Source organism: Ursus arctos, unplaced genomic scaffold (genome assembly GCF_023065955.2).
Source record: "Ursus arctos isolate Adak ecotype North America unplaced genomic scaffold, UrsArc2.0 scaffold_1, whole genome shotgun sequence".
Lineage (NCBI taxonomy): Eukaryota > Metazoa > Chordata > Mammalia > Carnivora > Ursidae > Ursus > Ursus arctos.
The window spans coordinates 100,792,428-100,819,937 of record NW_026622763.1 but is presented as its reverse complement, the minus strand read 5'-3'; the positions used below and the strand labels follow the sequence as shown (position 1 = coordinate 100,819,937).

The 27,510-nt window shown below is 54.6% G+C and overlaps 1 protein-coding gene across 1 annotated transcript; it reads left to right on the top strand.

The window, feature by feature from the left end:
- Nucleotides 1-3,797: 3,797 nt before the first annotated feature.
- On the top strand, nt 3,798-5,204 carry GPR55 (G protein-coupled receptor 55). Its single transcript, XM_044381645.2, has one exon. The coding sequence runs from the start codon at nt 3,826-3,828 to the stop codon at nt 4,786-4,788; it is 963 nt and encodes a 320-aa protein (XP_044237580.1). The 5' UTR covers nt 3,798-3,825; the 3' UTR covers nt 4,789-5,204.
- Nucleotides 5,205-27,510: the final 22,306 nt, after the last annotated feature.

Sequence of the window (27,510 nt, the reverse complement as noted above, 5' to 3'; positions counted from 1 at the left end):
TCCTGGGTGACTCTTCTTGACTTGGGTCTCCTGCACCAGACAAGCTGTGCGTAGAGACTCCCCAGTGGCCGGGCCAACACGTTCTCAGAGCTGCCCTGCGCGCTGACTCTCTTCCCACCAGAAGCTTCCTTCCCTCTCTCTCTCTGCACAGATGTCAGACCTGCTCTCCCCTGTGTCCTACACAGGCATTTGTCCTAAGAAATCTCTCCAGCGTCGAATCCTGTCTTAGCAACTGCTTCCCAGCCCCCCACTCCCCCCAGGGTGGCCGATCCGTTGGTGTGTATCCCCGGGTTGGCCCGCTCAGGAGCTATCAATGGCTCCCAGCAACAAGTCAAGTGTGGGGAGGCTGCTGGCTCCCACCGCAAGGGGACTGGCTTTCACCGGCAACCCGTCTCTGAGAAAAATGACTCTTATCTCTCACTGCAGCCTGGAGCCCTTTTATCTTATTCCAGACACTATTCTTTTTTTTTTTTTTAAAGAAGATTTTTAAAAAGATGCTTTCCTCGAACTTTCAGAGGGAATTCAGAGGATTAATTTTTCAGATTCTCTGCTTACTCTGCTATTAGCTGGAAGTATTTCTTTTTCAAGCTAACTTCTTTTTGCCAGTGCACAGAGTGCCCTCTCTGACTTCAAAGATTCCCTTTGGAAAAGTTCCCATTTGAAGTCTGTCAGTCATTCAAATGTGACCTTTAGGATGGTCCCGCTGGAGAGCACCAAGGGCTGAGCTGTGTCTTTTTCCCACACGCCCACCTGGTACGGTCGAGCCAGACAGGCCCCAGCATCCGTCCCACCATTGCCTCCCTTCCTTTTTCATTGGTGTGTTCAACTCAGCCGTATGTTGGGCTTGGGTTCGGGTTTGCCTTTGAGAATCACTGATTTTTTTTTTCTTTTTTCTTTTCTTCTTTTTTTTTTTTTTTTTTTTTGCTGCTGTTGGCCCTTTGGTTCTAGTCCCCGAGCCGCCGGGGATGTGGTAGATCTGTCTGTGCAGTGAGCCTGAGCGTGGCCCAGCCCCACACGGACGCCCGGGTTCCCTTTTTTGCAGTCGTGTTAAATCTCTTTAAACACCAACCTGTATTTATGGTCCTTTTCTGGTTCTTGATTTATTGCTATTTCTGCTGCCGAGGTGACTTCCTTGAACCAACTGAGCCTTCCTGTTTGGTGTTGCCACACTTTCCGGTGAGACCTGGATTGAGTTTGTACTTGCTTTTCTCATCAGTTTTGAAATTTCTCTTGCTGGCTCCAAGCTTCTCTAGCTAGTTTTTTTGAGGTAGGCCTGTGGATCTTTTTTCAGTCCGGAGGAAGCGGGCTGCCAGCCTGTGTTTTCTGCAGGCATCCTCGGGTAGGAGCAGTCACGCGGGGGCGGCAGGCTGCACAACGCCAGGGGGCGCCGTTCACACGGACCGTGGGGGCCTAAAGGTTTGAATGTAGGAAATACATTTTCCAAGATCTTTTGTGACATCAACCCCTGAGAACAGTTAACACAGGAAAGCCACCAACTCGAGGAATGTGTGTGAGATGTTTAACACATATCTCTCCGTAGAGGATATAAAAACAGATTCCTTTTTTGCTAGCAGTTAGGGAGGGTTTGGGAATGGCATTATAAGGTCTTAAAAATACCTAAATATAGGGTCTTAAAAATGCCCAAATCCTTCCTTTCCAAAGGCTTTCAAGGGAGCTATACTGATGAGAAACAGTAGCAGAATGGGGATTCTCTTAATGACGTCTGTGCAGCGAAGACGTCAGTCACAGGGATGCTCGCGTGGAAGTTTTTGTTTCCCAGTAAAACCCTACGAAACCTGAATGTTCGTCAATAGGCTGTTGGTTAAATGGGTTGTGGTATCTCCACACAACGGCATGTAAGGTGCCATTAAGAAGAAAAAGCCAATTCATAGATACTAATGTGGAACAACTTCCAAGAAATGTTGTAAAGTGAAAAAGCGAGGGACAGAGCTGTGGGTGCAATATTTTCCAAATTTAAAGAAACGTCATATATATATATACATATATATATATGATCATATATATATGATAAAGAAACAGCATATATATATATGCATTTATATGTGTGTATATATATATATGCATATCCTTGGAAGATTCCTGGAAAAAGTATGCACAGAACTATTAACTGTGGTCGTCTCTGGAAAGGACAACCGAGGCCCTGGGGTACAACGGAGGCTTCTGTCCTTTTTTTTGGTACTGTCTGAATATCTTATTGAATGCATAGGATACTTTTTCAATTAAAAAAAAAACTAGTAGAATAACAGAGGCCCAGCAAATTACTGCATTGGTTGCTGGCGCAGGATTCTCGGTAAAAGGCCATGTTGGCACTTTCTCTCCACCGTGTCTACATTTTTGGCCTCCACCCCCGCTGCCAGGAAGTCCCCGAGGGTGGGAGAGGTGCAGTGAGCGGCTGTGGGCCAGTGTGACTGACCTCTCCTGTGCAGCGACCCTGTGTGCTCCTGGGCCTGGCACGGAAGACCCGCCACGTCAGCAAATCTGCGTCGTTTGACGGGGGGGCGTGAGAAAGGAGGGGTGCCTGAATGGAGTCTGGGTCATCTTTGAATTTTCTGTCCAACGGCACTGGTTCTGGAGGACTGGGTCAAATGTCTCCTGGGTTTGATCTGCTCCGGGGCCACTGTTAAGGACTGAATGTTTGTGTCTCACCCCCCTTCCCAAATTCATATGCAGAGACCTAACCCCCCCCCCCCATCAAGGTGGTAGTATTAGGAGGTGGGGCCTTTGGGAGGTGATTGTCAGGATGGGGGAGACCTCGTGCTCTTAGAAAAGAGACCCCAGAGAGCCCTCTTGTTCTCTTTCTGCCATGCAAGGTCGCAAAGAGAAGTTGGCAGTCAGCACCTCCCCCAACCGCGCTGGCTCCCTGATCTCCGACGTCCAGCCTCCAGAGTTGCGAGAAAGGAATTTCTGTTGTTCATAGGCTACACAGTCTGTGGCATTTGGTTACGGCAGCCCCAACCAAGACAGCCACCTACGACGGTATAGAGATCCCCAGGGGCATGCACCCACCCTCCACACCCCCAGATACAGCTCTGAAGTGAGACCTGGCCAGGGCCTGCCCTGGACCCTCGTCTTTGGCCTGATTGGAAGCCCTGACTTGTCCCCAGGGTAGCAAAGGGCTGCAGCACCTCCAGTCCTTATGTCTTTCCGGCTTCAAGTACCACTGAGACAGCCCCAAGCCCCTTTCTAGAAACCCAAGTAAGAGCTTTTCAACACCTTTAAGTGGGTCAACTGTCCCTCCCTGAACCAGTGAACAACGAGTCACCGTGTCCAGGGGAATGTGATGTGCGACCAGCCCTTCGGGCAACCTTCCCGGATGTGGGTGGTGGAGAGGGACAGCGTGCAAAGAGGGTGTGGGTCCCGGAAGCAGCATTTGAATTCCTGATCAAGCTATAGCTCGGGTCGGCCCTGCCCTAGTTATGCTTTCAGTGGTGTGAAATTCTGTCCTTTGCTTAAGCCATTCTGGGCCAGGCTTTGTGCCACTGTTACTACTTCCAACAGGAGTTCTGACTGAAAAAAGGGACAGACGTTCACACCCAATTCCATTTCTGTAAAAGAGAAAGTCACGCGTGCACACGTGTGTGCGTGTGTGTGGGTGTGTGTGCGAGAGAGAGAGTCTGGAACGAACTGCACAAAAAGGTAACAGCGGTTCTGTCTGGGCAGCAGGATTCGAGGCGATTTGCTTCCTTGCTTTTTCTAGTTGCTCTTTAGCGGGCACGAGTGGCTGCGTGACACAGCCATTTGGACCCATCGCTTGCAGAGAGCAAGAGGGCCTTCATGTCATCTCTTGGTGTTGCAGGAGAGAACATGAGCCAGCCGCTGAACAGGAGCCAGGACTGCTCCTTCAGGGACGTGGATGAGCTGATGAAAACCGTGCAGCTGGCCGTCCATGTCCCCACCTTCGTCCTGGGCCTCCTCCTCAACGCGCTGGCCATCCGAGGCTTCAGCGCCTTCCTGAAGAAGAGGGGGCCGGATTACGCCGCCACCTCCATCTACATGATCAACCTGGCCGTCTTCGACCTGCTGCTGGTGCTGTCCCTCCCGTTCAAGATGACGCTGTCCCAAGCGCGCGCGCCCCCGCCCGCGCTCTGCACGCTGGTGGAGTGTTTCTACTTCGTCAGCATGTACGGGAGCGTCTTCACCATCTCTTTCATTAGTCTGGATAGATTCCTGGCCATCCAGTACCCGTTCCTGGTCAGCCACCTCCGGTCCCCCGGGAAGATCTTGGGGATCTGCTGCACCATCTGGGTCCTGGTATGGGCCGGGAGCGTCCCCATCTACAGCTTCCACGGGAAGGTGGAAAAGTACACGTGCTTCCACAACATGTCCGACGGCACCTGGAGTGCCAAGGTCTTCTTCCCCCTTGAGGTGTTCGGCTTCCTTCTTCCCATGGCTGTCATGGGTTTCTGTTCCTCCAGGAGCATTCACATCCTGGTCGGCCGTCGAGACCTCACCCGCGACTGGGTCCAGCAGAAGGCCTGCATCTGGACAATTGCGGCCAGTCTGGCTGTCTTTGTGGTCTCCTTTCTTCCGGTCCACCTGGGTTTCTTCTTGCAGTTCCTGGTGCGGAATGGCTTTATTGGGGAGTGCAGGGCTAAGCAGAACATCAGCTTGTTCTTGCAGTTGTCCATGTGTTTCTCCAACGTGAACTGCTGCCTAGACGTCTTCTGCTACTACTTTGTCGTCAAGGAGTTCCGCACGGGCATCATGGCCCACCGGCCTTCCAGGGTCCAGCTGGTCCTCCAAGATACCATGATCAGCAGGGGCTAAGGAGAGAAAGAACTACGCAGAGGAAGGAAACCCCAGCTCCAAATTCTGGTAGCAGATATCCTGTTCCGAGGTTTCTGATATGGTGGACAAACGTGGCACATCTGCTGGTGTGCTTTCCCCTTTTGACGCTCGCTGAACACCGTCTTTGCTCGTTGCGCCCCAAAGACCTTTCCCCTGCACCCAGGCAACTCAGCATAGATCACCCGGTATTTGGGAATCTCTGAAGGACCCAAGAACCAGGTGAATTCTTTATTTCTAAGCTCAAAAAGCATGAGGCAGAAGAATTGAAAAGAAAGAGACCATCTGAGCAAGGCTGTTTCCCAGCTTCCCCCATCCTCTGTTAGAATAGAAGATTCTGGAAAGGAAAAGAGAGGAGTTAGGAGAGAGAACCAAGAGGGTTGGTCGCAGTGAAAAATGTTCTGGGCAGAGACAGAGGGGTAGGGATGTTTGGGGATCCCAGGATAGAGCAGACTTGCTCCTCCAGGTCCCTTCTCAGGCTCTGGTGGCCAATAACTTCACAGCAAGTGGGGGTGATGGGGGCAGAGCAAAAACATAGAGAGAGCCCCAAGTTTGCAATGGGGAAGAAAGGCCCAGAAAGCCAACCAAACCTTCCTGTGCCCATGAGAAGGCTGCAGAAGAATGAGGGAAGCTGGTGTGAACGAGGCTGTGGCGAAGCTATAGAGGCTTGGTGGAGGCAGTGGGGACAGAGTGGAAGGGCGCTGGTGACACCTGGGGAAGGAAAGAGACAGGCCAAGGGCTGGAAGTGGACGGCCACCCCCCAGTGGCATCATGGTGTCCACTACACAGAGCTTCAGCACTGGCCCAGGGGGAAGAGAGGCGGTGGAGACAAGGCTAGGAGAGGGGAAATTCCTGAACGTGACCAGCTTGCTACCTTGAACAGACCAGGAGATTGTTCATGAGGCTGTTCACTGAGAATGAGGAGAAAGAACCAGGCTTGACTGGGCTCCGCCAGAGGAGAACCAGGAACATGTGCTTGTCTCACCCACCCGAGTCCTATCTGGGTGGCTGGCCGGGTGGCACTGCCCACAGGACTGTCCCTCTCCAGGGCCTGGGAGGGAGAAAATGAGCCAGCCAGGGGTCGGAGGAACCATCTGGATGGCACACAGCTCCTGGCAGTTCCTGGTCGGAGACTGTGAACAGTCGCATCACGGTTTGCATGGGGCTCCTTGGACGGTCTTGAGGAGGTTCTGGAGTGAGAGCCGAAAGCCTCCCGATGACTCAAGCTGCTTCAGAGAGTAAATGATGACAAGGATAAATTGTGGGGTGGTTTCGCAAGACGGAGTGAGTGGGATGAGATGTAAGAGATGAGACTTCGTGTGAAAAACGGGGAGGTCTTGGGGAAGAAAAGAACCACTTTCTACCTGTAGGGAAAGAGGCTCGCACCGCCAAGTGGTGGACGGAAGGTAGGGTGGCAGGGTGGCGGGGAAGGGGGTGATCTAGATAAAGCCCTGACCGGAGGACGCAGAGGCAGAGATCAGGCGATTACCCCTGGCTTGCAGCTACAGGGCTCGGTGAGGGGGTGGGGGGAGGCGGGGAGGAAGGATGGAGGGCAGAGCTGTTTCCTGCTCGAGACTCCCCAGCTCAACCAAGAGCCATCCAAGGCAGGCCAAAGGCAGCTCAGTGGGCAGGTGCGGGGAACGGTGAGGAAGCAAGTGTCGATGCAGAGGTGAAAGCGGGTGTGGAGGAGTGGTCCCAACCAGGATCAGAGGCTCCCACCCTGCAGACTGGGCCTCCAGGAGCCTACAGTGCTGTGGCCATCCTGCACAGAGGCCCTGAGGAAGCCAGGTTGTCGTATCCAGTAGGACACCTGTGCCGGATGGGGGTCAGAGCCCATGCGTGTGCGCAGTCAGTCCTCGCCTCCAATTTTCTCTCTGCATCACGTGGCATCTACGTCTCCTGGTGTACTTGGGGCCACACAGGCTTCCTAAGAGAAAGGAGATGGCAGGGCCCTGAGCACCCCCATCACCCCCTGTGATGTTCATAAACATAAAATTTTGTCTTGTGGGCAGCCTGACCCTGCCTGAGCTGGGTAACAGAGAAGGTGGGAGGGGCGGGGAGGTCCGTGAGCAATGTGGGTCCTTGGAGGGGGCTAGCAGTCTCAGGTCGATGCGGCAGCTGTGGGCTGGTGGGTGAGCCTTGGAGACGCCCCGGCTGCTCCCAACACACTGGGGGAGGACCCAGGCCTCTTCTCTCTGTCCATGCGGACCCATCCTGGCCTGCGAGTTTCAGAGGCCCCACTGGGGTCTGTGGGAGCGGGATCAGGTCCAGGACCGCAGGCCGGGCTGCTCTGCAGGAGGGTCTACACTCTGGGCCCAGCAGGCCGGCCCAGCAGGCACAGAAGGGGCAGAGGGCAGGACCAGGGTTAGGCCCAGGGGCTGTGGCCTCCAGGGGCCCACTCCCGCTAGCAAGTGGTAGCCAATGAGTTGGAGAACTCTGAGCTTAGTGTGGCAATGGCTGAAATGCCCGTTGGTAAAGGAGGCCTGGGGACATTATTTGGCCGTAAATGTGACCGTGTTTTTCCTCCCAGTCTGGAAAAACCAGAGACATACCAGTTCTAGGTACATGTGTGAAACTAGCATAATTCATTGGGAATATGATTTGATTAATCAGATTTGCCAAATAAATGGATTCCTGTGATGCTGTGTGACATGATCTCGGGCAGCACGCAGGCAGCCCTGGCTCTAGGGAAGAGCTGGCCGCTGAAGGCCCTCGCCTGGTGACCCCACCGCCTTGGCCGAAGGGGCCAAAGAGGGCTCAGGCTGGAGCAGCCGCACGGACGCTGAGTGCGAGAGCCTGGGGGCTGCGCTGAGGCCTGTCCCGGGAGCGGAGCAGGGCCTGACCCTGCATTGCTGTGGCGTGGCTTCCCACACTCGCTTGGGTGCTTGGTTCCTGGTGATAGCAGCCGGGCCGCAGAGACCCCACAGGCCCAGCTGTGGTCCCTCCAGGACTGAGTCCGCCTCACCCTCTCCCTGCATCTTGTCCCACTACCAGCATGATACTGCAGCTGCTTCCAAAGGCCGAGCTCATTTACAGACATCGCGTGGCCCAGCATAGGAGATCTGCTCACGCCCCAGAGGCTAAAGACACAGGGCCAGCCCCCCAGAGGCCTTCACTGTAACCCCTCCCTTCACCGACCACCTGTGGCATGAGTCTGACTCTCCTGGGTTCCGTCTGAGTTTTCCTTCATGGCTCCTCACATGTGAATCCTGCCTCCCCACCCAGAGCCCTGGAGAATGTGAGCTCCTAGGTGCTGGCCCGGGCCACCTTTCTCCTGGATTCCTCACAATCTCAAGCACAGCCCAGGTAGGGCCTGGGTGCCGAGGGCTGGCTGGGGACATCCTTGCTCTTGACCGTTGCTGTGTGTCTCCCCCCTCCCCCAAGCCCATATGTTGAAGTCCTAACCCCCAGTACGATGGTATTTGGAAATGGGGCCTGTGGGAGATACTTCGTTTTAGATGAGGTCCTGAGCTTGGAGCCCTCACAAAGGGATTGGTGTCCTTACGGAAGAGCCCCCAGAGTGTTTGCTTTTTCTCTGTCCCCCAGCATGCACTGAGGAAGGCCGTGTGAGGACACAGGGAGAAGGCAGCCGTTTGCAACCCAAGGAGAGAGCCCTCAGCAGACGTCAACCCCGCTGGCACACCTCGATCCTGGGGGTCCAGCCTCCAGAACAGTGAGATACATTCCCGTTGTTAAAGTCTATGGTATTTTGTATGGCAGGCCAAGAAGACCAATACCACAGCCATCTCCTGCTGACCCAGGAGCCACCTCCCATCTGGGCCGAGTCCCCTCCAGGGCCGGACTGACCCTCCTTTGGGATATCGGCCCCTGGGGAGTACTTGACAGGCAGAATGCTAGTCCATGAACTGCACAGTGCTCTTGCGACGCTCTCTGGGGACCCCGTGAAGCTGACAGGATATTAACGCTGTATAGCTGCTGTGGGTACCGATGACATTTGCCCCGTAGCAGGTGGCCACAAATAAACACTAGTTGCAAAGATGTTGAAATGGCTGAGGGCCGGCAGGTGCCTGTGGAGAGTAGCAGCTGAGGCTACAAAGGATTTAGTGACTAGATCCGCGAGGACAGCCCGGTGTGCGGAGCAGTCTCGAGGTAGGGACACACGTGTCTTCACTCAGGTAGCACGTGGAGACGGTGGCGATGCCCACACGGGGCTGCCCTCCCTTGATCCCTGTGCCGTGGACAGCGGCCTCCCAGGGCCAAGGAGAGGCAGCCGAGGCCACCGTGGGAACCCCGCTGCTGAAGGGGCAGGGGCTCAAGACCCAGAAGGGTGGCATTCTGGGGGGGAAGCACCCTCCGAAACTACCATCATAGCCCCCTCTCTCCTTCTCCCACCCGCAGCTGGCTTCCCGAGGGAGCCCAGGACGCACGCACAACCGTGAGCAGGCATTTGAGGGACTGTGGATGGCAGGGCGCGGGGGACTCGTGGAGCTTGAAGCAGGACAAACGGACGCCCCCCTGCCCAGTTTGAGCCTGAGCGTCCCATCCCCTCCCTGCCAAGAGCCTGCAAGGTGTACCCTCCACACAAAGCCGCCGCGGGAGGGGCCCCAGGCCCCTTGCTCGTGAGCGACCGCCCAAGCGTGGCCTCTGCACTTTGAAGTCTTGGAAGCAGATGTGAAGCGCTGTCACTTCAAAGCCTGCTTTGCTGGAGGGGCCCCGAGTTCACCTGGAGGCCTCAGACAGCCTTTGTTCTGGGGGCCGTCGCTGGAGCAAACGCCACCACGACGCTCCGTGTGGGGGGAAGCCGTCGAGTCGGGGTTCCGGGGGGCGCCGACAGTCACGCCAACCCCACAAAGCGCGCCCCCCGGTGAGAGACCTCTTCTCTAGGGACAGCTTGGGCGGTGCTTCCGGCCCGGTGACGGCCACAGCCCTGTGTGCGTCCGGTGGAGGCCACGCGGGCTCAGGAGCGATGCGCAGGCATGAGGCCGGACTGGGCTAAAGGCACATGGTCCCGGGATCAAAGACCCCAGGCTCCAAGCCGCTTCTCAGGGGTGGTGCGTTCTGACTTGGGGAGCAGACTGTGTCCAGGAACCCAGGGATCGTGTGGGAGGTTCGGGGTCAAACCGCAGCTCTGTCAGTGGGTGCTGGGGTTTCCCCGCAGGGCAGGGAGGCCTTATGAACTAGAAGCCTGGCACCGGGTCGGCGGGGAGACCTCGCCCTCCGCAAGGGCTGCTGGGCTCCGGGCTCTGGGTGTGGCCACCTCCGGGGGCAGATACGGGCCCCTTTGCGGTGCTTTTCCTCCGGTTTCCGTAGCCTTAGGCATGGACTTGAGGCCGCGGAGCCGAGCTCTCACAGACGGGAACCCAGTGCCGCCGAGCGGGCCGTGGCAGAAAGGCCCAGTCAGGAAGCATGCGGGGAACTTGGCAGGAGGAGACCCGGGAATACCTGGGGAGGAGAACCCAGCCGAAAAATGGACTCCCTGCACTGAGGGCCTCGGAGCAGCTGGGCAGCGAGTCCTCCTTGAAGGGGGCCTGGGTGCACCCCACGCGGTCCACCCGGAGGAGAGCAGGCAGAACGCTGGGTCAGCAGCTCACGCCACTCGGCTGGGCCTACTCCGGGAGGAGGGGTTGGGGCTGCGTATGTGGCTGGCCCCGAGAGGTAGAGAGGCCGAGTCTGAGTCAGGGTGGGAAGCCACAGAGGGCAGAGTGAGTGGCCTCATTCTAGGAAGGAAAGCAAAATGGGCAGATGGAGAAAGTCCCTGGGAGCAGAGAGAGCCGGGGACCTTGGTGCCCAAGTGGGGGGCCTTTAGAGAAGTCAGACCCAGCGTCTTTGCCTTGAAGTGCCTTGGAGAGTTTCCAAGGGCATGGAGTGCGTTCAGGGTGGGGCCCCACCCCGAGGGGGCAGGCCGAGGGCGGTGGGCCTGCGAAGTGGGCTTTCCGTGCCCAACCGATGGTCCTCGGCTTTGGGAACTGGATGATGCCGGAGATCAGCCGAGAAGGCCGCAGCGTCAGTGACTCAGTGACGTGAATGAGTGGTTTGATTCCAAGGGGTGTGCACATCATCTCCCCAGGGCTCCCACCTCCCTCAGGTAGGGGACTTGGGGCCTGTTACGGACTGAATGTTTGTGTCCGCACCCCCGCCCCCGCCCCCGCCCCAGAATTCATATGTTGAAATCCTTGCCTCCAATAGGATGGTATTTTAGGAGGTGGGGCCTTTGGGAGGTGACTAGGTCGTGAGGGTGGGGCCCTTAGAAGCCGATGAAAGAGACCCCAGAGAGCAACTTGCCCCTCCTGCCACATGAGGACACAGCGAGCAATCCTAGTCCGGGAAGAGACAGGGGGTCTCCACAGAACCCGACCATGCTGGCGCCCTGCTCTTGGATTTCTAGCCTCCAGACCTGTGGAGAAATGAATGCTTGTTTTTGGAGCCCCCAGCCTATGGTGTTAGGTCACAGCAGCCGGAACTAAGACGGGACCCAACGTACCAAAGAGTTGTTTTTGAGATCGAGAAAGTGTTATTTACCAAAATCCCCTGCAGAAAGGAAAGTATTTGGGAAAGCCCAGAAAGGGAGGAAGGAGGAAGGGAGACGAGAGAGGGTCAGAAGGATGGCAGAGGGCATGTGTGACCCAGAAAATCTGTATTAAATGATGGAAAGTCGTGCGATGCCCATCATGAGCAGACGTGCAAGCAGGGATGGGAGGCTTAGCAGCCGGCAGCTGGCTGTCAGCCAAGGAGTGTGTGGTTGTCACAGTGTGGGCTCTGTTCCCCCTCAAGGCTGTCACCGGGGTCCCAGTCAGGCTTATCCAAGCCTGCAAGAGGCAGGGAGCCAGGGTGACCCTGGGGGACTGAAGGTTGCTTGGTGTCTGTGGGATCAAAGCCGGCCACGGCCACCCCCATGGGCCGAGCCCTGGACTCCCTGAGACCACCTCCCCACCTTGGCCGGAGCTGGCCATGGCCCTGAGCTACACTCAACCCGGGCTCCCAAGACCGTGGTGACAGCCAGACTGAGAATGAGGAGAGCTCAAGAGCTGGGTCAAAAGGTCAAGGCTAACTCCTGGCTCCAGCCCTGACCACGTGTGTCCGTGGCCGGGTGACCCCACGCAGTGTGCCATACTTCAGCTCTGCCCAGGATGCAGCAACCCATGCGAAGTGCCTGGCACTGGCGAGGGCTCAATAAATAGAATTTATTTAGAATTAGAATTGAAATTACTTCTAATTAGAATTGAATTAGAATTAGGATTGTGGTTAAGTTCTTTTTTAAAAAAAAGAGGAAGTGGTGGCCAGTTGCTGTCAGTGTAGGTCATACGTCTCCAATCAATTTTGTACCATGGGTTCCTCCTGCAGTCTGGAGAGGCTTGTGGGCTTTCTCCAGAATAGCAGTTTTATTACTTCTTTTTGAAGATTTATTTATTTATTTGAGAGAGAGCGAGGGAGCACGCAAGCAGGGGGAGGAGCAGAGGGAGACGGAGAGAAAGCATCTCAAGCAGGCTTCCCACTCAATGCGGATCCCGATGCGGGGCTTGATCCCACGACCCTGACATCACGACCCGAGACAAATCAAGAGTCGGATACTCAACCGACTAAGCCATCCAGGGGCCCCCAGTCTAGCAGTTTTAAATGCATAATGTAAAATGTGTAGAATCACGAAAGAAACCTAATGTATTGAAATAACAGTTACCGAAATTTAAAAATTGTGCTATGGCCACAGCGTGCTTCTGTATTCAGGCCTTGCATAGGAAGGTCTGGTACCATGCTTAATAGCTATCAGAATTTTGAATTTGTGATGGGCTGAGCTGAGATAATATTTTGAGATTTCTGCAGCAACTGTGTGATGTGAGTGGTGTGAAACTGGTTGTGACTTCTGTTGGCGGCAAAGTCCCGGGGACCGTCGACACGACTGTGGTGTGATGCCTGCTCGCACGATGGAAGGAAATGCTAATTTCAATTAGCAATTAGTGAAAATAAGTGTGTAATGGTTTTCCCCAGCCAGTTCATGACTCCTCTGAGTGTGACGCCTGACCTTCATGTTAAGGACTCCTGGTTTAGGCAGAATACCTGGAAACAGATGTTCTCGCTCTGGAGAAGGGTCACTTGTGTGCCCTCTTGGTTATGCAAATGTGGGCCATCGGAGTGCCATCCTTTTCCTCTTGGGGTTGTGGGCAGTGGGGCTTAGCAGACGCCGGAATGCCCTGGCTGGTGTGCAGCATTGTAGGGTGGGGCTCTCTGGGGGAGTTCTGATAGCAAGGACACCCCCATATCCGCACCCCTGATCTCTGAGAGGCAGAGTCAGACATACCTGTTCAGGTGTGCTAGGGGTGACCCAAGGAGCCGTGGCTGGGAAGAACAGTGAGGCCCTCGAATAAATCACGTTGAGTAAAGGGGGGAGGCTGGCATGCTGTTCTCATTTCAAAGGGGGAGGTCTGAGGCCTGCGTGGCATGTGGCTGATGCGTGAGGTCCCTTTCCACCCAACCACCCTGCCCCCAGGATGGTGATTTAGGAAATGATGGCTGGGGGGGGGGGGGGGGGGGAGGGGCCTTAAAGAGCCATAAACAAACCTGAAACGAGATCACCAAGGGCATCCCAGGCTTGGGGCAGCGGCATCCTCTGTGCGAGCGAGCTTCAACAGTGACACCTAGTGACAGCAGGGGGCAACAGTAGCCGTGGGCTCTTGGGACCCTGCTTCTTTGGGCTAAGGAGGTCCCTTGGGTTTGGGGACATTGGGGCCACCCCCTGCCCAGTGAATTTGGACAAGAAAAAAAAAAGGGTAAACCTATTTGTGATCTAAGTCGGTGAAGTGAGTCATACCAGCTACATCACTATCATCATGCTGTGTACGATGTTTTATTTTTATTACTGTTCCTCCAATGTGTTGATGTAATGAGTTCCACTCTCAGGGGATGACCTTGCCTAGACGTATGTAAAAGTTTAGGGGCACATTATTGTCACGCCGTAAAGCATGCCAGCGATCCAGTCTTTGGCAGGATGGTGAATTGTTTCCCTACTCCTCACTCCCTCCTCCAGTGCCCCCTTCCCCTGCTCACTGCTCCCCACTCAACCCAGGCCATCTGTCCTCCTTCATCGTCTGCTCCTAAGAGTCATTGCTCCTCATATAAGTGCTTGGCCATATGGTTTTTCTGTCTTGGGATATTTACAGTGAAACTGGGAGAAAGCTGTAATTCCAACAAGAGAGCAAAGGGGAGACACTTTTAGGGATATCCTTTCCTCCCCCACCCCCCAACATTTAGCATTTAAAGTTGTGACAAAAAGCCTGCACAAGTGAGGTGCTGTGCTGATTCCCAAGGCTGTGGGGCATCTGGAATCAGCAAACCTGGAGAGGGGGCTGCACGAGGCAAGTGAGAGGTCCCTTGTCAGAGGATGGGGCTCAGGTGCATTTTAAATTTCTGTGCATTATAATCTGTCTCCACTATGCTTGGCTTTCCATAAAGTCCCCCACACTCAGCAGCCTTGTGACAGTTGTCCTTTATGGGACAAAGGAAGCAGGGAGATTTCTCATGTGGGGTCAGACCCACAGACTTGTAGGACCAGGGTTAAGATGGAGAATCATACAGTTTCCCCTGAGACTTCTAGAACTGTGGTGGGGAGTGCCAGGGTCCCACTGACGTGGGATGAAATCACAAACCCTTCTGTTTGGAGAGTAAAGGGAGGATGACCCCATAAAGCTGAGAACTTGGGGCCAGCTATAGGTGTGTCCAGGACTTGCCTTCAAAGCGAACTGCTTCACAGGTGTGGAAACATAAAACGGAGGCACGAGTGACCCCTGCTTTCTGATTCCCAGGGAAAGAAATACTCTTTCCTGGGCAGCACTCTGGGTCTCTGAGCCCTGGCCCGTCCTCCCCAATCCCCTCGGGTTCCTCACAGATCCTGCACCATCCCAGGGTGACCCCTCTGCTCCCCAGCAGAGGTTAGCGCAAGCCCACCTGCTAGCCTCCGGCCGATCGGCCCCTGGGGGGAACAGACTTACTCTCTCCCTGTCTGTTCCGCCCTGTTTGGCCCTCCATGGCACTCTGCACCAGGCGAGGAGTTCTAAATAGAGATGGTCCTTCCTACTTGTCACAGCGAGGGCTCACATCTTCTTTCCATTCCCGTGTGCCTGGTTCAGGCTGGGCACACAGCAGAGCCCTCAAATACCTGGGGATTGACAGCTGCAGACGCCACCGTGGCCCCAGCCCTTCCTACAAAGTAGGGGCGATTGGAGGCTTGGCTCCCCCTGGATCTGGGGTGCCCATAGCACCTGCTGAAGATAACAGAAAGCCAGGGTCCTGGCCCAAGCCCTTCATCCCAGCTGGGTGAGGGAGCCTTGGCCGCCCGTGGTAGAGGTGATAGTAATGCTGGGGTGACTGGTAAGTCTCATATCACCACTTACAAATAAAGTCCCACTTCTCTTGAAGTTCAAAGAACAACCGTAAGCCCCCAACATGGGAAAGGGCACCTGTGCCTTGGGATAAAATTTCTGGTGATAGCGTCACATAGGGATTCAAAAAGTGCCGAATTTGAGTAACTGAGACTTGAGGGGAGGTCGTAGGCCCTGCAAGTCCCTGGTGACTTAAACTGTGGTCCCAGGGATGACGAAGACGTAGACCTCGGAGACCCTGGTGAAAAGTTGAGATAGAAATGTCCCATAAAATGTGAAAGTAGAAACAAGCAACATTTCCAAATTAATGTATTTATTATTTACCTCCTATGGAATTCAAATAGATATATTTTTTTAAAGATTTATTTACTTATTAGACAGAGAGAGATAGCCAGCGAGAGGGAACACAAGCAGGGGAGTGGGAGAGGAAGAAGTAGGCTCCTAGCGGAGAAGCCTGATGTGGGGCTCGATCCCGGAACGCCGGGACCACGCCCTGAGCCGAAGGCAGACGCTTAACAACTGCGCCACCCAGGCGCCCCTCAAATCGATATTTACAAACACACACACATGAACTACTACAAGAGACATTTAAACAGTTGCATGCATAGCCTCATAGTATATTCAAGTTGCATCTTCTCATTTGGAAAAATAATTTCTTTTGTGTGTGCTTCTTCTTTTTTTTTTTTAAAGAAAAAGATTTTATTTATTTATTTGAGAGCGAGAGAGCATGAGCAGAGGGAGGAGCAGAGAGAGGGGGACAAGCAGACTTCCTGCTGAGTGTGGAGCCCAACACGGGGCTCGATCCCAGGACCCCGAGATCATGACCTGAGCTGAAGGCAGACGCTTCACCAACTGCGCCCCCCAAGCAAACTGTGTGCGCATCTTCTTAATGGCCAAGTGGGAGATCCCTCATATTCAGGGTCGCCTTAGTTTTGGGCCCGGATGGCATGTGCCCAGGGTTCCTGGAGAAACCCAGGTCTGGGTAGGTGAAGCAAATCCAGACTCTTCTGGTGGGCTATGGAAGCAGATGGGGGTGGCATTGCCCTAGGGACAGTGTCTGGGCTAATGCCTGCTTCCCCGCCATGGCTGAGCGACCCAAGGGCCCAGGGCTGGGGATCACCCCCAGCATCACACTACCATCCGTTCTCTCTCCTGGAGGGAAGTCGAGGGAGGCCCCAGGTGGCTGCAGTCACCTGCAGGGGTGCCCTCAGCAACTCCTCTGCAACTTGGAGCTCCTCTTATTTTCTTGGGTTAGCTCACGCTGGTTTCTCTTGCGGGCAACGAAGAGCCCTCCTGTTGGGGAATGAGGTTTCCTGCTCCAGAAGGACAAAGGCTGGTTGTGGGGAGAGGGGATGGGGGGGCCCCCCAGGGTGCAAGTGAGACTAGGAGATTCCCTCTCTGATGGAGGATAGGAAGGGGGTGTCATATGGACAGACCCTTTCCACAAGCCTCAGAGCTACAAGGGTAAGCCCTTTTTGATAATCCTTGGGAAACACCGATTAGGGTCTTTTCTTGGATGGAAACCCTCTGGGGTGGCCATAGATTACCCCCAGGGGGAGGCACAGATTCTTCCCTTTCCTGGGGTCCAGGAGGCAGAAGCCTGATGTGGGGGCTGGGGACACCTCCAAGGGCCCTGTCCACAGAGACCGGAATGGTCTCCCCAGGGGGATGTGTAGGAACAGGGAGGCTGCTCCGAGTTCACTGGGTGCTTGTGAGCGGCATCTGGTGAAGTGTTCTGGCTCCACTATGACCAGCGTAGGGGCTGCCTGGTCCAGGTGTGGCACCTGGCGGCTGCCACCTGAGGGTAAAGGAGGTGACGGGAATCTCCCGCTTCCCCACATCTCCAGGCCATTCTCACTGTCCTCAGGCCTCGGCTTCGACATACATCTCTCTGGAAAGCCTTCCCTGACCCCTAAGCCCCAGTGAGGCCCTTCCTCTATGTCCTCACGGTATTCTGGCTTCTCACATGGAATTGAGGTGCGTGAGGGTCTTTGGTTGCAGGGAACTCACTCAGATTACTTCAAGAAAAACAGATGATGATGGTAACTACACAATTTTATAAATTGACTAAAAATTACTGTGTTGTTGAATAAGGAAGCCGGGAAGGCAGGAAAGCAAGCTGCTTCATTGTAAAGATGTATGTGGAAATAAAGACAACAGGACTCTCAGCTCCTCTGCAAGGCCGGGACAGACCCACAGCAAGACCTCCCTGGGCGGGCCTCATGGGGCCTGGAACAGGGCTCAGTTCTTGGGAGGGCTGGAAGTTTCCAGAATGTTTACTGACTCCGCTCTCCCCTTCCAGCCTTTCAGCTCTGTCTCCTGCCAGCCCCACCCCTCCTAGCGGCCCCTCTCTCTGCTGGCCCGTCCACCTGTGTCGATCGCCGGCTTTCTGAGGCCCGGGCGCCTGTGGGTCAGGCGCTCACTGCTGATCCAGTCAACTACGGCAGGGGCGCCATGGGGCCACGCGGTGCGTGACACGGTCACCTATGGAGCTGCTGCCTTCAGCAGGGGCCTGACAGGCATTCTGAGGCTCAGTGCATCTGTCCCTGCCCCTAAGCCTGGGGCCGCTACCTGCGGTCTTGCTGGAAGTCACTCCCATTTGTAGTCTCTGTGGCCGCTTACGAGCTACAACCACAGAGCCGAGTAGTTACGACAGAGACTGTAGGGTCTGCAGAGCCACAAATATTTCCAGTGGGGCTCTTTGCAGAAGACATTTCCTGACCTCGACGCAGAACCATAAGCTCGTGAGAGCAGAAACCTGGTCTTATTCATACCTGGATTCCCAAGACTGAGCCGCGTGCAGACCGAGAGTAGGAGCTCAATAAATTGTGTCACGTGAACAACTGAACGGCATCGGGCTGCCCTCACTTTAGAAGGAGCACCCTTCACACGCTCCCGCCCGTCGGGCAGGGTGACCAGCTGTGCCAGTCTGTCCCTGATGGGGGTTTCCTGGGACGCAGGACGCTCAGTGCAGAAGCTGGGCGAGTCTTGGGCGAACCTGGACAGTGTGTTCACCTCGTGTTGAACGGCCTGGACTTTTTCTAAGTAGAAGCACTGCCCTCTGCATTTTGGCCCATTAATCCTCTCTGGGTGGCTGCAGAGGAGTGCCCGCCCCCCCAGGAATGGTCCCACGCCCACCTGCGGGACAGCGGTGGATTCCAACAACCGGGTGAGAGAGCAAGGTGGCACCTGCTGACTGCGGCCAGGGGGCTGGAGAGCCCGGGGCGGTGGCGATTCTGGATGTCCCTGAATGAAGCAGCAGAGCTGAGGAAGAAGGGCTTCCTGGGAGCTGGAGTCCAGCTGGTCTGGGCTGAAAGACAACGAACCCATCGCAGGCAGAGAAGGGAGGCAATGACTTCGTTAGTGCACGAGGCTGCTGGTGTCCTGGGAAAATGCAGAGGGGGTCACATGGCTATTCTTGAGCCCATTTCTGTGGCCAGGGGGCTGAGGGGTGATCAGCCAGCCTAGGTCATGTGCCCATCTCAGCGGGGGCAAGTGGGAAACCCCTTGTGGCACCAAGAGCATCCAGGGGAATGGAAGAGGAATTCTGGAAGGGAAATCAAGAGGACTTGGTTTGGGTTCCTTGGACAGCAAGGCAGGAAGTAAAGGCTCAAGTGACACTCCTGTGTTAGGAAGGGTGACCCCAGGGAGCAGGAGAAAGGGAAAGGGGAGTGCTGAAGGACAAGCCAGGTCCACGGAGCTGGCCGTGGCTTGGGAACAAACCCAGCTGGGGGCTCAGTCTTGTGGGACCCTCCTCTGAGAAGCTGTATTAATCACTGGTCCTCAGCACAGTCCTTCAGAGGAGAAAATGAGAGGAATTTGTCCACGGGCTCCCTCCCACGTTGGTCCCCTTGCAGTTGCTCACTGCTTGGACTTCAGGCTAAGCTAGCGTGGGTGTGGTGCCCTAATGTCCAGGGAAACCCCAGAGGCGAGAAGTGCACAGCCTGGGCCAGAGGGCCTGGGTTGTGTGTGGGTGAAGCCGGTCCACGTGCATACACAGGCGGTGGTCTCCGTGGTGGCTGGGGCTGGTGGCCAATGGCCCAAAGATAAGTGAGAGGGGTCCAAAGTAGCACACGGGCGTGTCTGATGCGGAGGGGACTTGAGAGTGTGGGGTGGGATAAAGCTAGAGCGACCACTGTCCTTTTCCAGACCAGCGAGGCTCCAGCCTCCAACTGAAGCGGAGACCAGGCTTGACTGCCGTTTGCACAAAGAGATAACCGGGGCTGGGGCAGTCACCGGTCTGAGGGAAGGCCCGCTGTCTCTAGTGAGAACCAAGTCCTTGGCTCCCACAACAAGAAAAGGCAGAATGAGCTCCTCTCTGTGGGATCCAGAGCGGTCTTAAAAAGGTTGCTCAGCAAACATTGCATTAAGCTGAAAGAAGGCGTGAACTCTTCCGACGCTTGTTTTCTTGACCGTAGTAGAGAAATTCGAAAACAGAGCACTTGGGCGTGGTGGTGGAGATACAAAGATAAACAGCTGGTTTGAAATTTTGCCAAAGGATTTGGAGGGTTGGGAAGCAGATGGATGGCAGAACATCTGGAAAGAACCAGGATCTGCTCAGCCCCGGCCCACAGCTGAAGGGAGGAGGGAGGATTTGTTCTCACCATGTGCTCTGCTCAGGTCACCATATCCTGCTCAAACCCCAGCCTCCTCTCTGTGCCGGAGCCAGAAGTCACGAAACCCAAGGAGCTGGGTTCCATCCGTTGGCCTCAAAGCCGGGTGAGGAGAGGGTGGCCCTTGGTGGCTGTGTGTGGGGGGGCTCGGTCACCATCTCCCTGTGCAGGATGATCAAGGCTTCTGTAGTCTGATGGGAGTCGGCCAAGGTCAAAAAGAGCGGTGAAAAGAGGGATACGGGGGAGTCACAACACAATGAGACATTGAGCCTCGATGGCACTGGATGACATTTAATATGAACCCAACACATAACTCCCCCCCGCAACATCCCAGGCTCCCCCTCACAACACGGCACACTGTCCCATCACTTCCTGTTTGTTCTGTCCCACTAGACATGCGCTCTGGAAGGACAAGCCCTGTTCTTGTTCACCCACCACGCCCACACCTGTGCCTGGGGCCGCCACACTGCGGGCTCTCCGCGGAGCCCGGAAGCTTGTGTTTGTGTCTCGGGCTAAGTGGCGGTGTGCCCGGGCCAGGAGGCTGGCTGGCAGGTCTGTGTGCTCCCAGAGGGCACGGCCAGTGTCCTGCTCGTCTGTCCCCATTCCCCGGACAGCGCCCAGCACACAGTAGGGCTCCAAACCATTTGTTGAATGAACAACTGATATAACCTCCTCACATTTCGTTTTTGCTTCCAGCCCAGCCTGTAGCCGGGGTAAGCTGAATGGTGTGCCAAGAAACTTCTCTTAACCGCTAGGAAAACCGACGACTCTCTCTGTGAGGAGACAGGAGTGGAGGTAGTGGTGGGGTTTCCTCATGGCTCCAGCCTCCCGAGGACAAGCAGTGCGGAATGTTTTCACCTGGTTCCCTTGCTCCCCCCACAACCCCGGCACATGGCCACCCTACGAAACTGGTGGAAGACAGCTCTCCTAATCCAGGGCGTCGAATTCCCTGGGCTCCAAGCCACCCGAGGAGGGCCACCCAAGCCCTGGGACTCGGTACAAGTCACCAAAATACTGTTCTTTCCACCTAGGGTTTGCCCCAGTTCTGGTAAATGCAAGTTTTATTACCGACGACAACAGGCAACAACACAAAGACAGAGTCGGAGAAGCTCCAACTGGAAACTTTCCTGGTCTCAGAGGCACAATCTCTGCTCAGCAAAGTCTGGCCCGGGGATCCTCGGCGACAGCAGTCTCCTGGGTAACCATGGGCTAGAATGGGGAGCTCAGGCCTGCTGGGGGTCTCTGGAGCCAGCCAGGCAGGCTGTGTGGGGCAGCTCTGTCGTGAGGGGTTCTCGTGGGGCAGGAACGACCTGGGTGGGCACGGGGGCTCCATCCACACAGTGGGCATGGAGGGTGGGCACACCTGGGTTGTCAGGGGCTAGGACGTCCCGTGACACCTGGGAGAAGGGGGCACTGCTGAAACAGGATGCACCTCGCCCCCTCTACCCCCAGACAACAAGTCCCCCAGTCTCCACAGCCCCCGCCTGCCCTGCCCTCCTCAGCTGGACAGTTCTGAACACCCAGAGAATCAGGTTTTTCAGTCTCTTGTGAAATGGGAAGAAAGGACTTTTGCTCCCCGGACTGGTTAGGGCTGCCCCATTTCCAAATTACAATTCCCTAATTTCCGTCACATCGCTGCCCCCTGCTTCCAACACCCTCAGTCCAGAGAGGCCTGAGGGTCCCCCGGGATGGGTCCCTGCGCCCCCTGCTTCCCACAGAAAGTCGTAGCCAGGGCTCCCGCACACTGGAACCTGGAGCCTGTGGCGGCCTGGGGACGCGGATGAACTGTGAACTTTCGCCTTTGCGCAGCTGCCCTGGCAGAGGGTGAGGTCAGGGCTGGTCCTCTTCAAAGCCGGGTGTCCCCACTTCTTTCTCTTCTCCCACCTCACCCTTTCCCTACAAAGCTATTTTACCACCGAGGGAAGATTGGAGGCCCCCAGGAGGTCAGCTCCAGTTTATAACCATAAATCACTCCCAGGTAGTGGGAGCCGGTGGGAATAGCTTCACGTCTGTGGGCGGAGGCAACGTTAGCAGCATCGACCGGCAGGATGGGGGGTGCGTCCCAGACCGTGGAAATGGATACCCTCAACGCCCCATCTGGTGGGGCCTAAGACACTCCAGGAGCAAAGCCCTGACCTGCGGGCCCTTTGCTGGCACGTCTCCAGGGAGAAGGGAATGAAGGGGTTGAGGGGGGGGCGGGGAATCTCGGGTGAGGACACTAGAGGCAGGAAGGAGACAGGGAGAGATGTCAGAGGCAGATGCCCAAAGGACTATGGGAACCTTTGCCACCATCCCCCGGATGTTGTGTGTGTGCAGGATTGCCTCATACTCCTCTAGCTCTTTGGAGCTCCCAGCTGTTCTTAGACATTCTTCCAACTGTTATGAGCTCAACCGAGAGCTTCTTTAATCCCATCGACAGCCAAGTGGGGATAGATATTGTTATCCTCAGTTTACAGAAGGGGAAACTGAGACGAGGAGAGCTTAAGTAGCTTGCTCAGGTTCACTGTTACCACCGTGGCCGCCACCTGAAGACTCCCCGAACAGTTGCACCCCTCCCTGTCCGTGCACACCTCCCCTCCCCTCAGGAGGCGGAGCTCATGTCCCCTCTTTCTGCCCAGAACTGCTGTGACCAATAGAATGAAAAAATGGTGTGCCGGGGGCCTCAAACCCAGGTGTTAAGAAGGCCTGGAAGCTTCTGCTTCCTCCCGGTTGGAACCCAGCCCCTGAGATGTGGGGAAGCCCAGGCGGTCACGTGCAGAGGCCCATTTGGAGGAAATCGACTGGCCCAGCCGTGCTCCGAGCTGCTGTGAAGCTCTCTTAGCAGATCTTCTTGCCGCCATAAAGCCCACTCAGCTGACGACAATAAGGCGAGACAAGCTGTCCCCACAGAGCCCTGCCCAAACTGTAAAACCTTGAGCAAATGCTTGCTAATTGCAGCCACAGGTTTTGCAGTGTTTATTTATGTGGCAACAGAGAACCAAAGCCATCACACAGCCAGTAAGTGGTGGCAGTGGGTTCAAACCCAGTTCCGGGGGCGCAGGGTCCGCTCTCTTATGGCCATCGCCCAGGGCTGTATGGCCAGTGTTGACATGTAGGGCGTCATCCGGACCTCTGAGCGTCCTCCCGGAGATGAGACTGCGCAGACTTCCTTTCATGTCTGGGATGCAGTTTGGTTCTCAGTTTCCAGGAGCCTGGGGCATCAGAACATTCTTCCTCATGTGCTCCCTGAATTCCCAGCCCAGCCCGGCGGGGGGTGCAAAGAGCTGGCGTCAGTTCAGATCCACAGCTCCAGCCCTCCTCAGCTAGAGACCTGCCTGGGATGCCCCCAGGGGAGCCTGCAAGGCCTGAGCCTCCCCCTCCCTACACCTGCCATTCAAATGTCCATGAAGGCCCCACAGGCTGAGAGAAAAAGAAGTCAGAGCGGTTAAGTGAGGTCCTGGAGGGGGACCTGGGTCCTCCTGCCCGCCCCCCCCATCACGCAACGTTAGCTCCAGGGAGACCTGTTAGTGGTCCTTGGGGATCTGAGAAAAGAGAAGGATTGTGCCCACTGGCGCACATACCGAAATAAAGGACTTGCCAAGGAGGTGACCCCAAACCAACTTGTGCGCATCCCCCACTCCAGCTTGCTAACAGGGCAGAACATTTCTAGGGAGAGAACGATCAGAATCCCATGAGCCATGCTTCTGTCTTTTGACTGCTGGAGAGCTTGATACGTGTGCCCTCGTGTTTGGGGGCGGGGGGCGGCGCGAGAACCCAGGGTGCGAGAGGATCCTGAGGAAGCTTTGGTGACAGGCTGTGGCTAGAGCTGTCTGCTGGGAGCAAAGAGCCAGGAGGGTTGGCTGTGCCAGGAAAGGCCCACGCTCTGGGAGCCGCTGGCAACAAAGGATGTGGGAATGTTCCGGTAGCTGGTCTGGGTTGCTTAGCTCCAGCCCAAGGAGATCTGAGCCAGCAGTGCGTTCACCTGCCCTGAGATGCAGTGAGAGGTGAGGATGGGGGTGGGGTCAAAGACTCCCACAGGTACCCGCCAACACAGGTGCTGCTGCGCCAAGCCCCCCTCCCCGCCCCAGCAGCCTGTGAGGGAGGGGGAGCGTGGGAGCAGCAGGCAGGGGAGAAGAGAAGAGGCTGGCCAAGATCTCCTTCGCCCGCTGCAGGCTGCCCACGGGGCGCAATTTTCAGATGGTGGAGGGGAATGGCTTCTGCTTCAAATGAACTTTAGAATCTGGGTTATTTTTCATAACTAAACTCTGTAATTACCGAAATCGAATTTTTGTTGTAAAAGTGACCCAAGGAATTTTTCTTCTCTAGGATTGACCCCAAAAAACAAGAAATCATCCTTAGATTTCACCCAAGGTGAGGGGGAGAACAAACCCCACTGAGCAGGCTTGAAAAGGAAGTGGGGAAGAAAGAATGAAGTTGTTTTCAGATAATATCCTGCAAGGCTCTCTTGCTGGGACACAAGCAGCAGGAAGAATTCTGGCTAATTGAGCAGAAAGGGATTTATCGACAGGGGGCTGGGTGGCTCAGAGAATCCCGGGAAGGCTGGGGAAACTGCTGCAGTAATCAGTAATTGTGAGGCGACACGGTATCCATGGTTGAAAGCAGGCAATGGGACCATGGAGACGATGCCACCACCTCCCTGCCCACAGATGCTGGCTGATGTGATCTTCGCTGTTCCCATCCAGCGCATTTCTAGCAATTATACAAGGAGAGAGCCTCTGTTTCCATCAGATTGTGTTGGTGGGAAGACCCCAAATACAGGAACAAGGTTCTAAAGCTGGGCCCTCTGTGTGTGTGTGGGGGGGGCAAAATTAATATTTACTGAAACGGCGAACCCTTCATTGAAAGTGAAATAATGGCCGAGTTTACCCCAAATGACCAAAATTACATCTTCTGCCACCAGGATGAATGGGGATTTGAAAAGGAGATTGTTGTACAAAATAATTATAGGGGTGCCTGGGTGGCTTAGTCGGCTCAGGTTGTGATCCCAGGGTCCTGGGATGGAGTCCCACATCGGGCTCCCGGCTCAGCGGGGAGCCTGCTTCTCCCTCTGCCGCTGCCCCTCCTCCTGCTTGTGCTCTCTCTCTCTCTCTGTCTCAAATAAATGCATAAAATCTTCAAAAAAACAAAACAAACAAAAAACCAAAAATAGATTATTATAGGAAAATCATAATACCTTTTTGCAAACCTTTTGCCTGCAAAAAGGTTTTTGGCTGTGGAATTCATACTCACCCAGGGATCATGCAAGAAATGAGCAAAATAAATCAGTGAAAGCCCTAGGCATACACTTGGACCTAGTGGGCCCCTGCTCAGTGAGTGCTGGACAAGGTGCTGGTCAAAGTCACAGCCCCCGCCCCATTTCCTCCCTGCCATCCCTCTTCTCAGCAGTCCTCCTGCAGGGCCGGCCCAGACAGGACGTGTCAGCTTCCAGCGACAGGACTCTATGTCTCTGGGGTGGAAGGCTGGCACCATGACCTTCATCTGCTCCGGTGTCTCCAGCTCTGTTGCTGGAACGTGGGTGGCACGTGGAGAGGATGAGACGCCAGTGGTGGACAGCAGCGTCAGGGCGTCACCGGTGCTCTAGACCCACTGTCCTGGGGCAGCACCGCCCCTCCCTGGAGCCCCAAGTCCTGGTCTTCGAGCCTCCTTCCAGGCCCCAGGACCCCTTAAGGAACTCGGTCCCAGGAAGGCCAAGGGCTGTATCGCACCACAGGGAGTCCTCGGGCCCCTGGAGGGTGTACTTCCCTTCCCCGTTGCCTTTTCCCTCAGCCTGCCATTCCTCCTCATGGCTCTTCAAAGCTCAGATGAGTCCCCAGGGTGGCTGACTGGTCATTGTCTGGTCTCCCTCCTCTGAGCCCCACGCTGCCAGGTCACATGCAACCCATGTTCGGAATGACTTAGTTCAAGCTCTGCAATTCTACAGAGGGGCCGGCCAGAGCCCCGAGGTGGCATCAGCCCTCCACGGCCATACAGCCCACCAGCGGCCAGCACAGGAGTCCAGATGCCCCGCACCCTCCAGACATGGGCCCCATGTCCACTCTGGGGACCCTGCCTACACTCCTCGGGTGTCATATGTGTTATGCCCCCCTTGGCGATGGACTCATTCTCCTTCCTGGGCAGGCAGCGAGGGGTGCCCAGAGCCCACCTGACATCCCTGGGGTGGGCAGGGACTTGTCCACCATTTTCTCCCTAAGCATTTATTGAAGCTCTGAGGTCCCTGCGAAGTAAGACTTCAACACCAGTGGGTGGTAACTCCTTCAGGCAGAAGGCTGAGAAAGGTTTCCATGGAGACCGCCCAGGCTCTGGTTTCCATAGTAACACTTGCACGAGGTTACAGAGCTTCCTATATGTGTCAACTTAACATTTCCAACCACTCTCTTCTTCAGGCCAGACCTGGGCCTAATACAGGGATTGCTTTCTAGGAGGGGGACAGACCTGGAGAGCCAGAGGGGAGACGGTGGGACTGTGTGCAGTTGGCTGACAGTGAGGGCATCTCCTCAACCAGCAGGCCCCCCCCCCAGCTGCAGAGTGTGCCTGTGTGTATATACACTCACACACGCTTGGATTATAAAAAGAATATATCTTCATGACATAGAAGAATAGAAAGTCCTACACCTCCCTGCCGTCCCTGTTATCCAGAGGTAACTGGTGTTACTTGGCTTTGAGTATCCTTCCAGAAATAGTATATGAACATCCATAGAGCTATCTTTTAGAAAATTCACTAATGGGACATATATTCTGGCTCTGCCATCTGTTTAACCCTAATTATAGATCTTGGAGAACTTCACACCTCAGCACAAATAGATCTACCTCATTCTTTATAATAAAAAAAAAAAAACACTGCACTTTTTAAAAAAGTAAGTCCCCAGTTGAGGGACTTTTGCTTTCGGTTTCTTGCTATTACAATAATAAATACCCTGTAGAGATATTTTTTGTATACTTGTTTGAGTATATCCATGTGGTAACATCCTAGCCGTGAAATTTCTGGAATTTTAAAATTTGATTCTTGTCAAACCAATTTTACTGCCATGATTGATACAAGAGGGCTTGTCCACACTTGAGAAGACTGGGTATTATTAAACAGAAACAAAACAAAACCATAAAAACAATCTCCCCAACTCATTCTATGAGACCAGTGATCCATTAACATGAGAGCCTGACAAGGAGAGCATGAGAAAGGAAAATTACAGGTCAGCCTTACTAATAAACATATATCAATAACTCCTAAATGAAATATGAGCAAACAGAATCCAATAGTGTAGTAACAGGACAATACATTATCCCTAAATCAGTTATTAATGTTATACACCACATTAACAAATTAAAAGAGGAAAAATACATGATCATATTGGTAAGTGCAGAAAAAAACATTTGATGAAAGAATTCAACATACATCCTGATTAAAAATGCAAACTAGGAATTGAGGACAACTTCTTAAATTAACTTCAAAAAGAGCATTCTCCCAATATCTATAGCTAAAACAGTGCTCAAGATGGATTCCCTTTAAGAATCAAGAAAAAATAAGATTTATGACCATTACCATGATACCAGAGCTCCTACTCAGTGAGGCAGGATAAGAAAAAGAAATGTTTTAATTATTTGAATGAGAGAAACAAAACCTATTCATAACTAATAGAGGGCTTATGTAGAAAATACAAAAGAATCCTCAGATAACGTCTTAGAATAAGGAAGACAGCTCGGCAAGTTCACTGGATCAATACTCGAAAATAAATTACATTTCTGTACATTAGGGACAAAGAGGT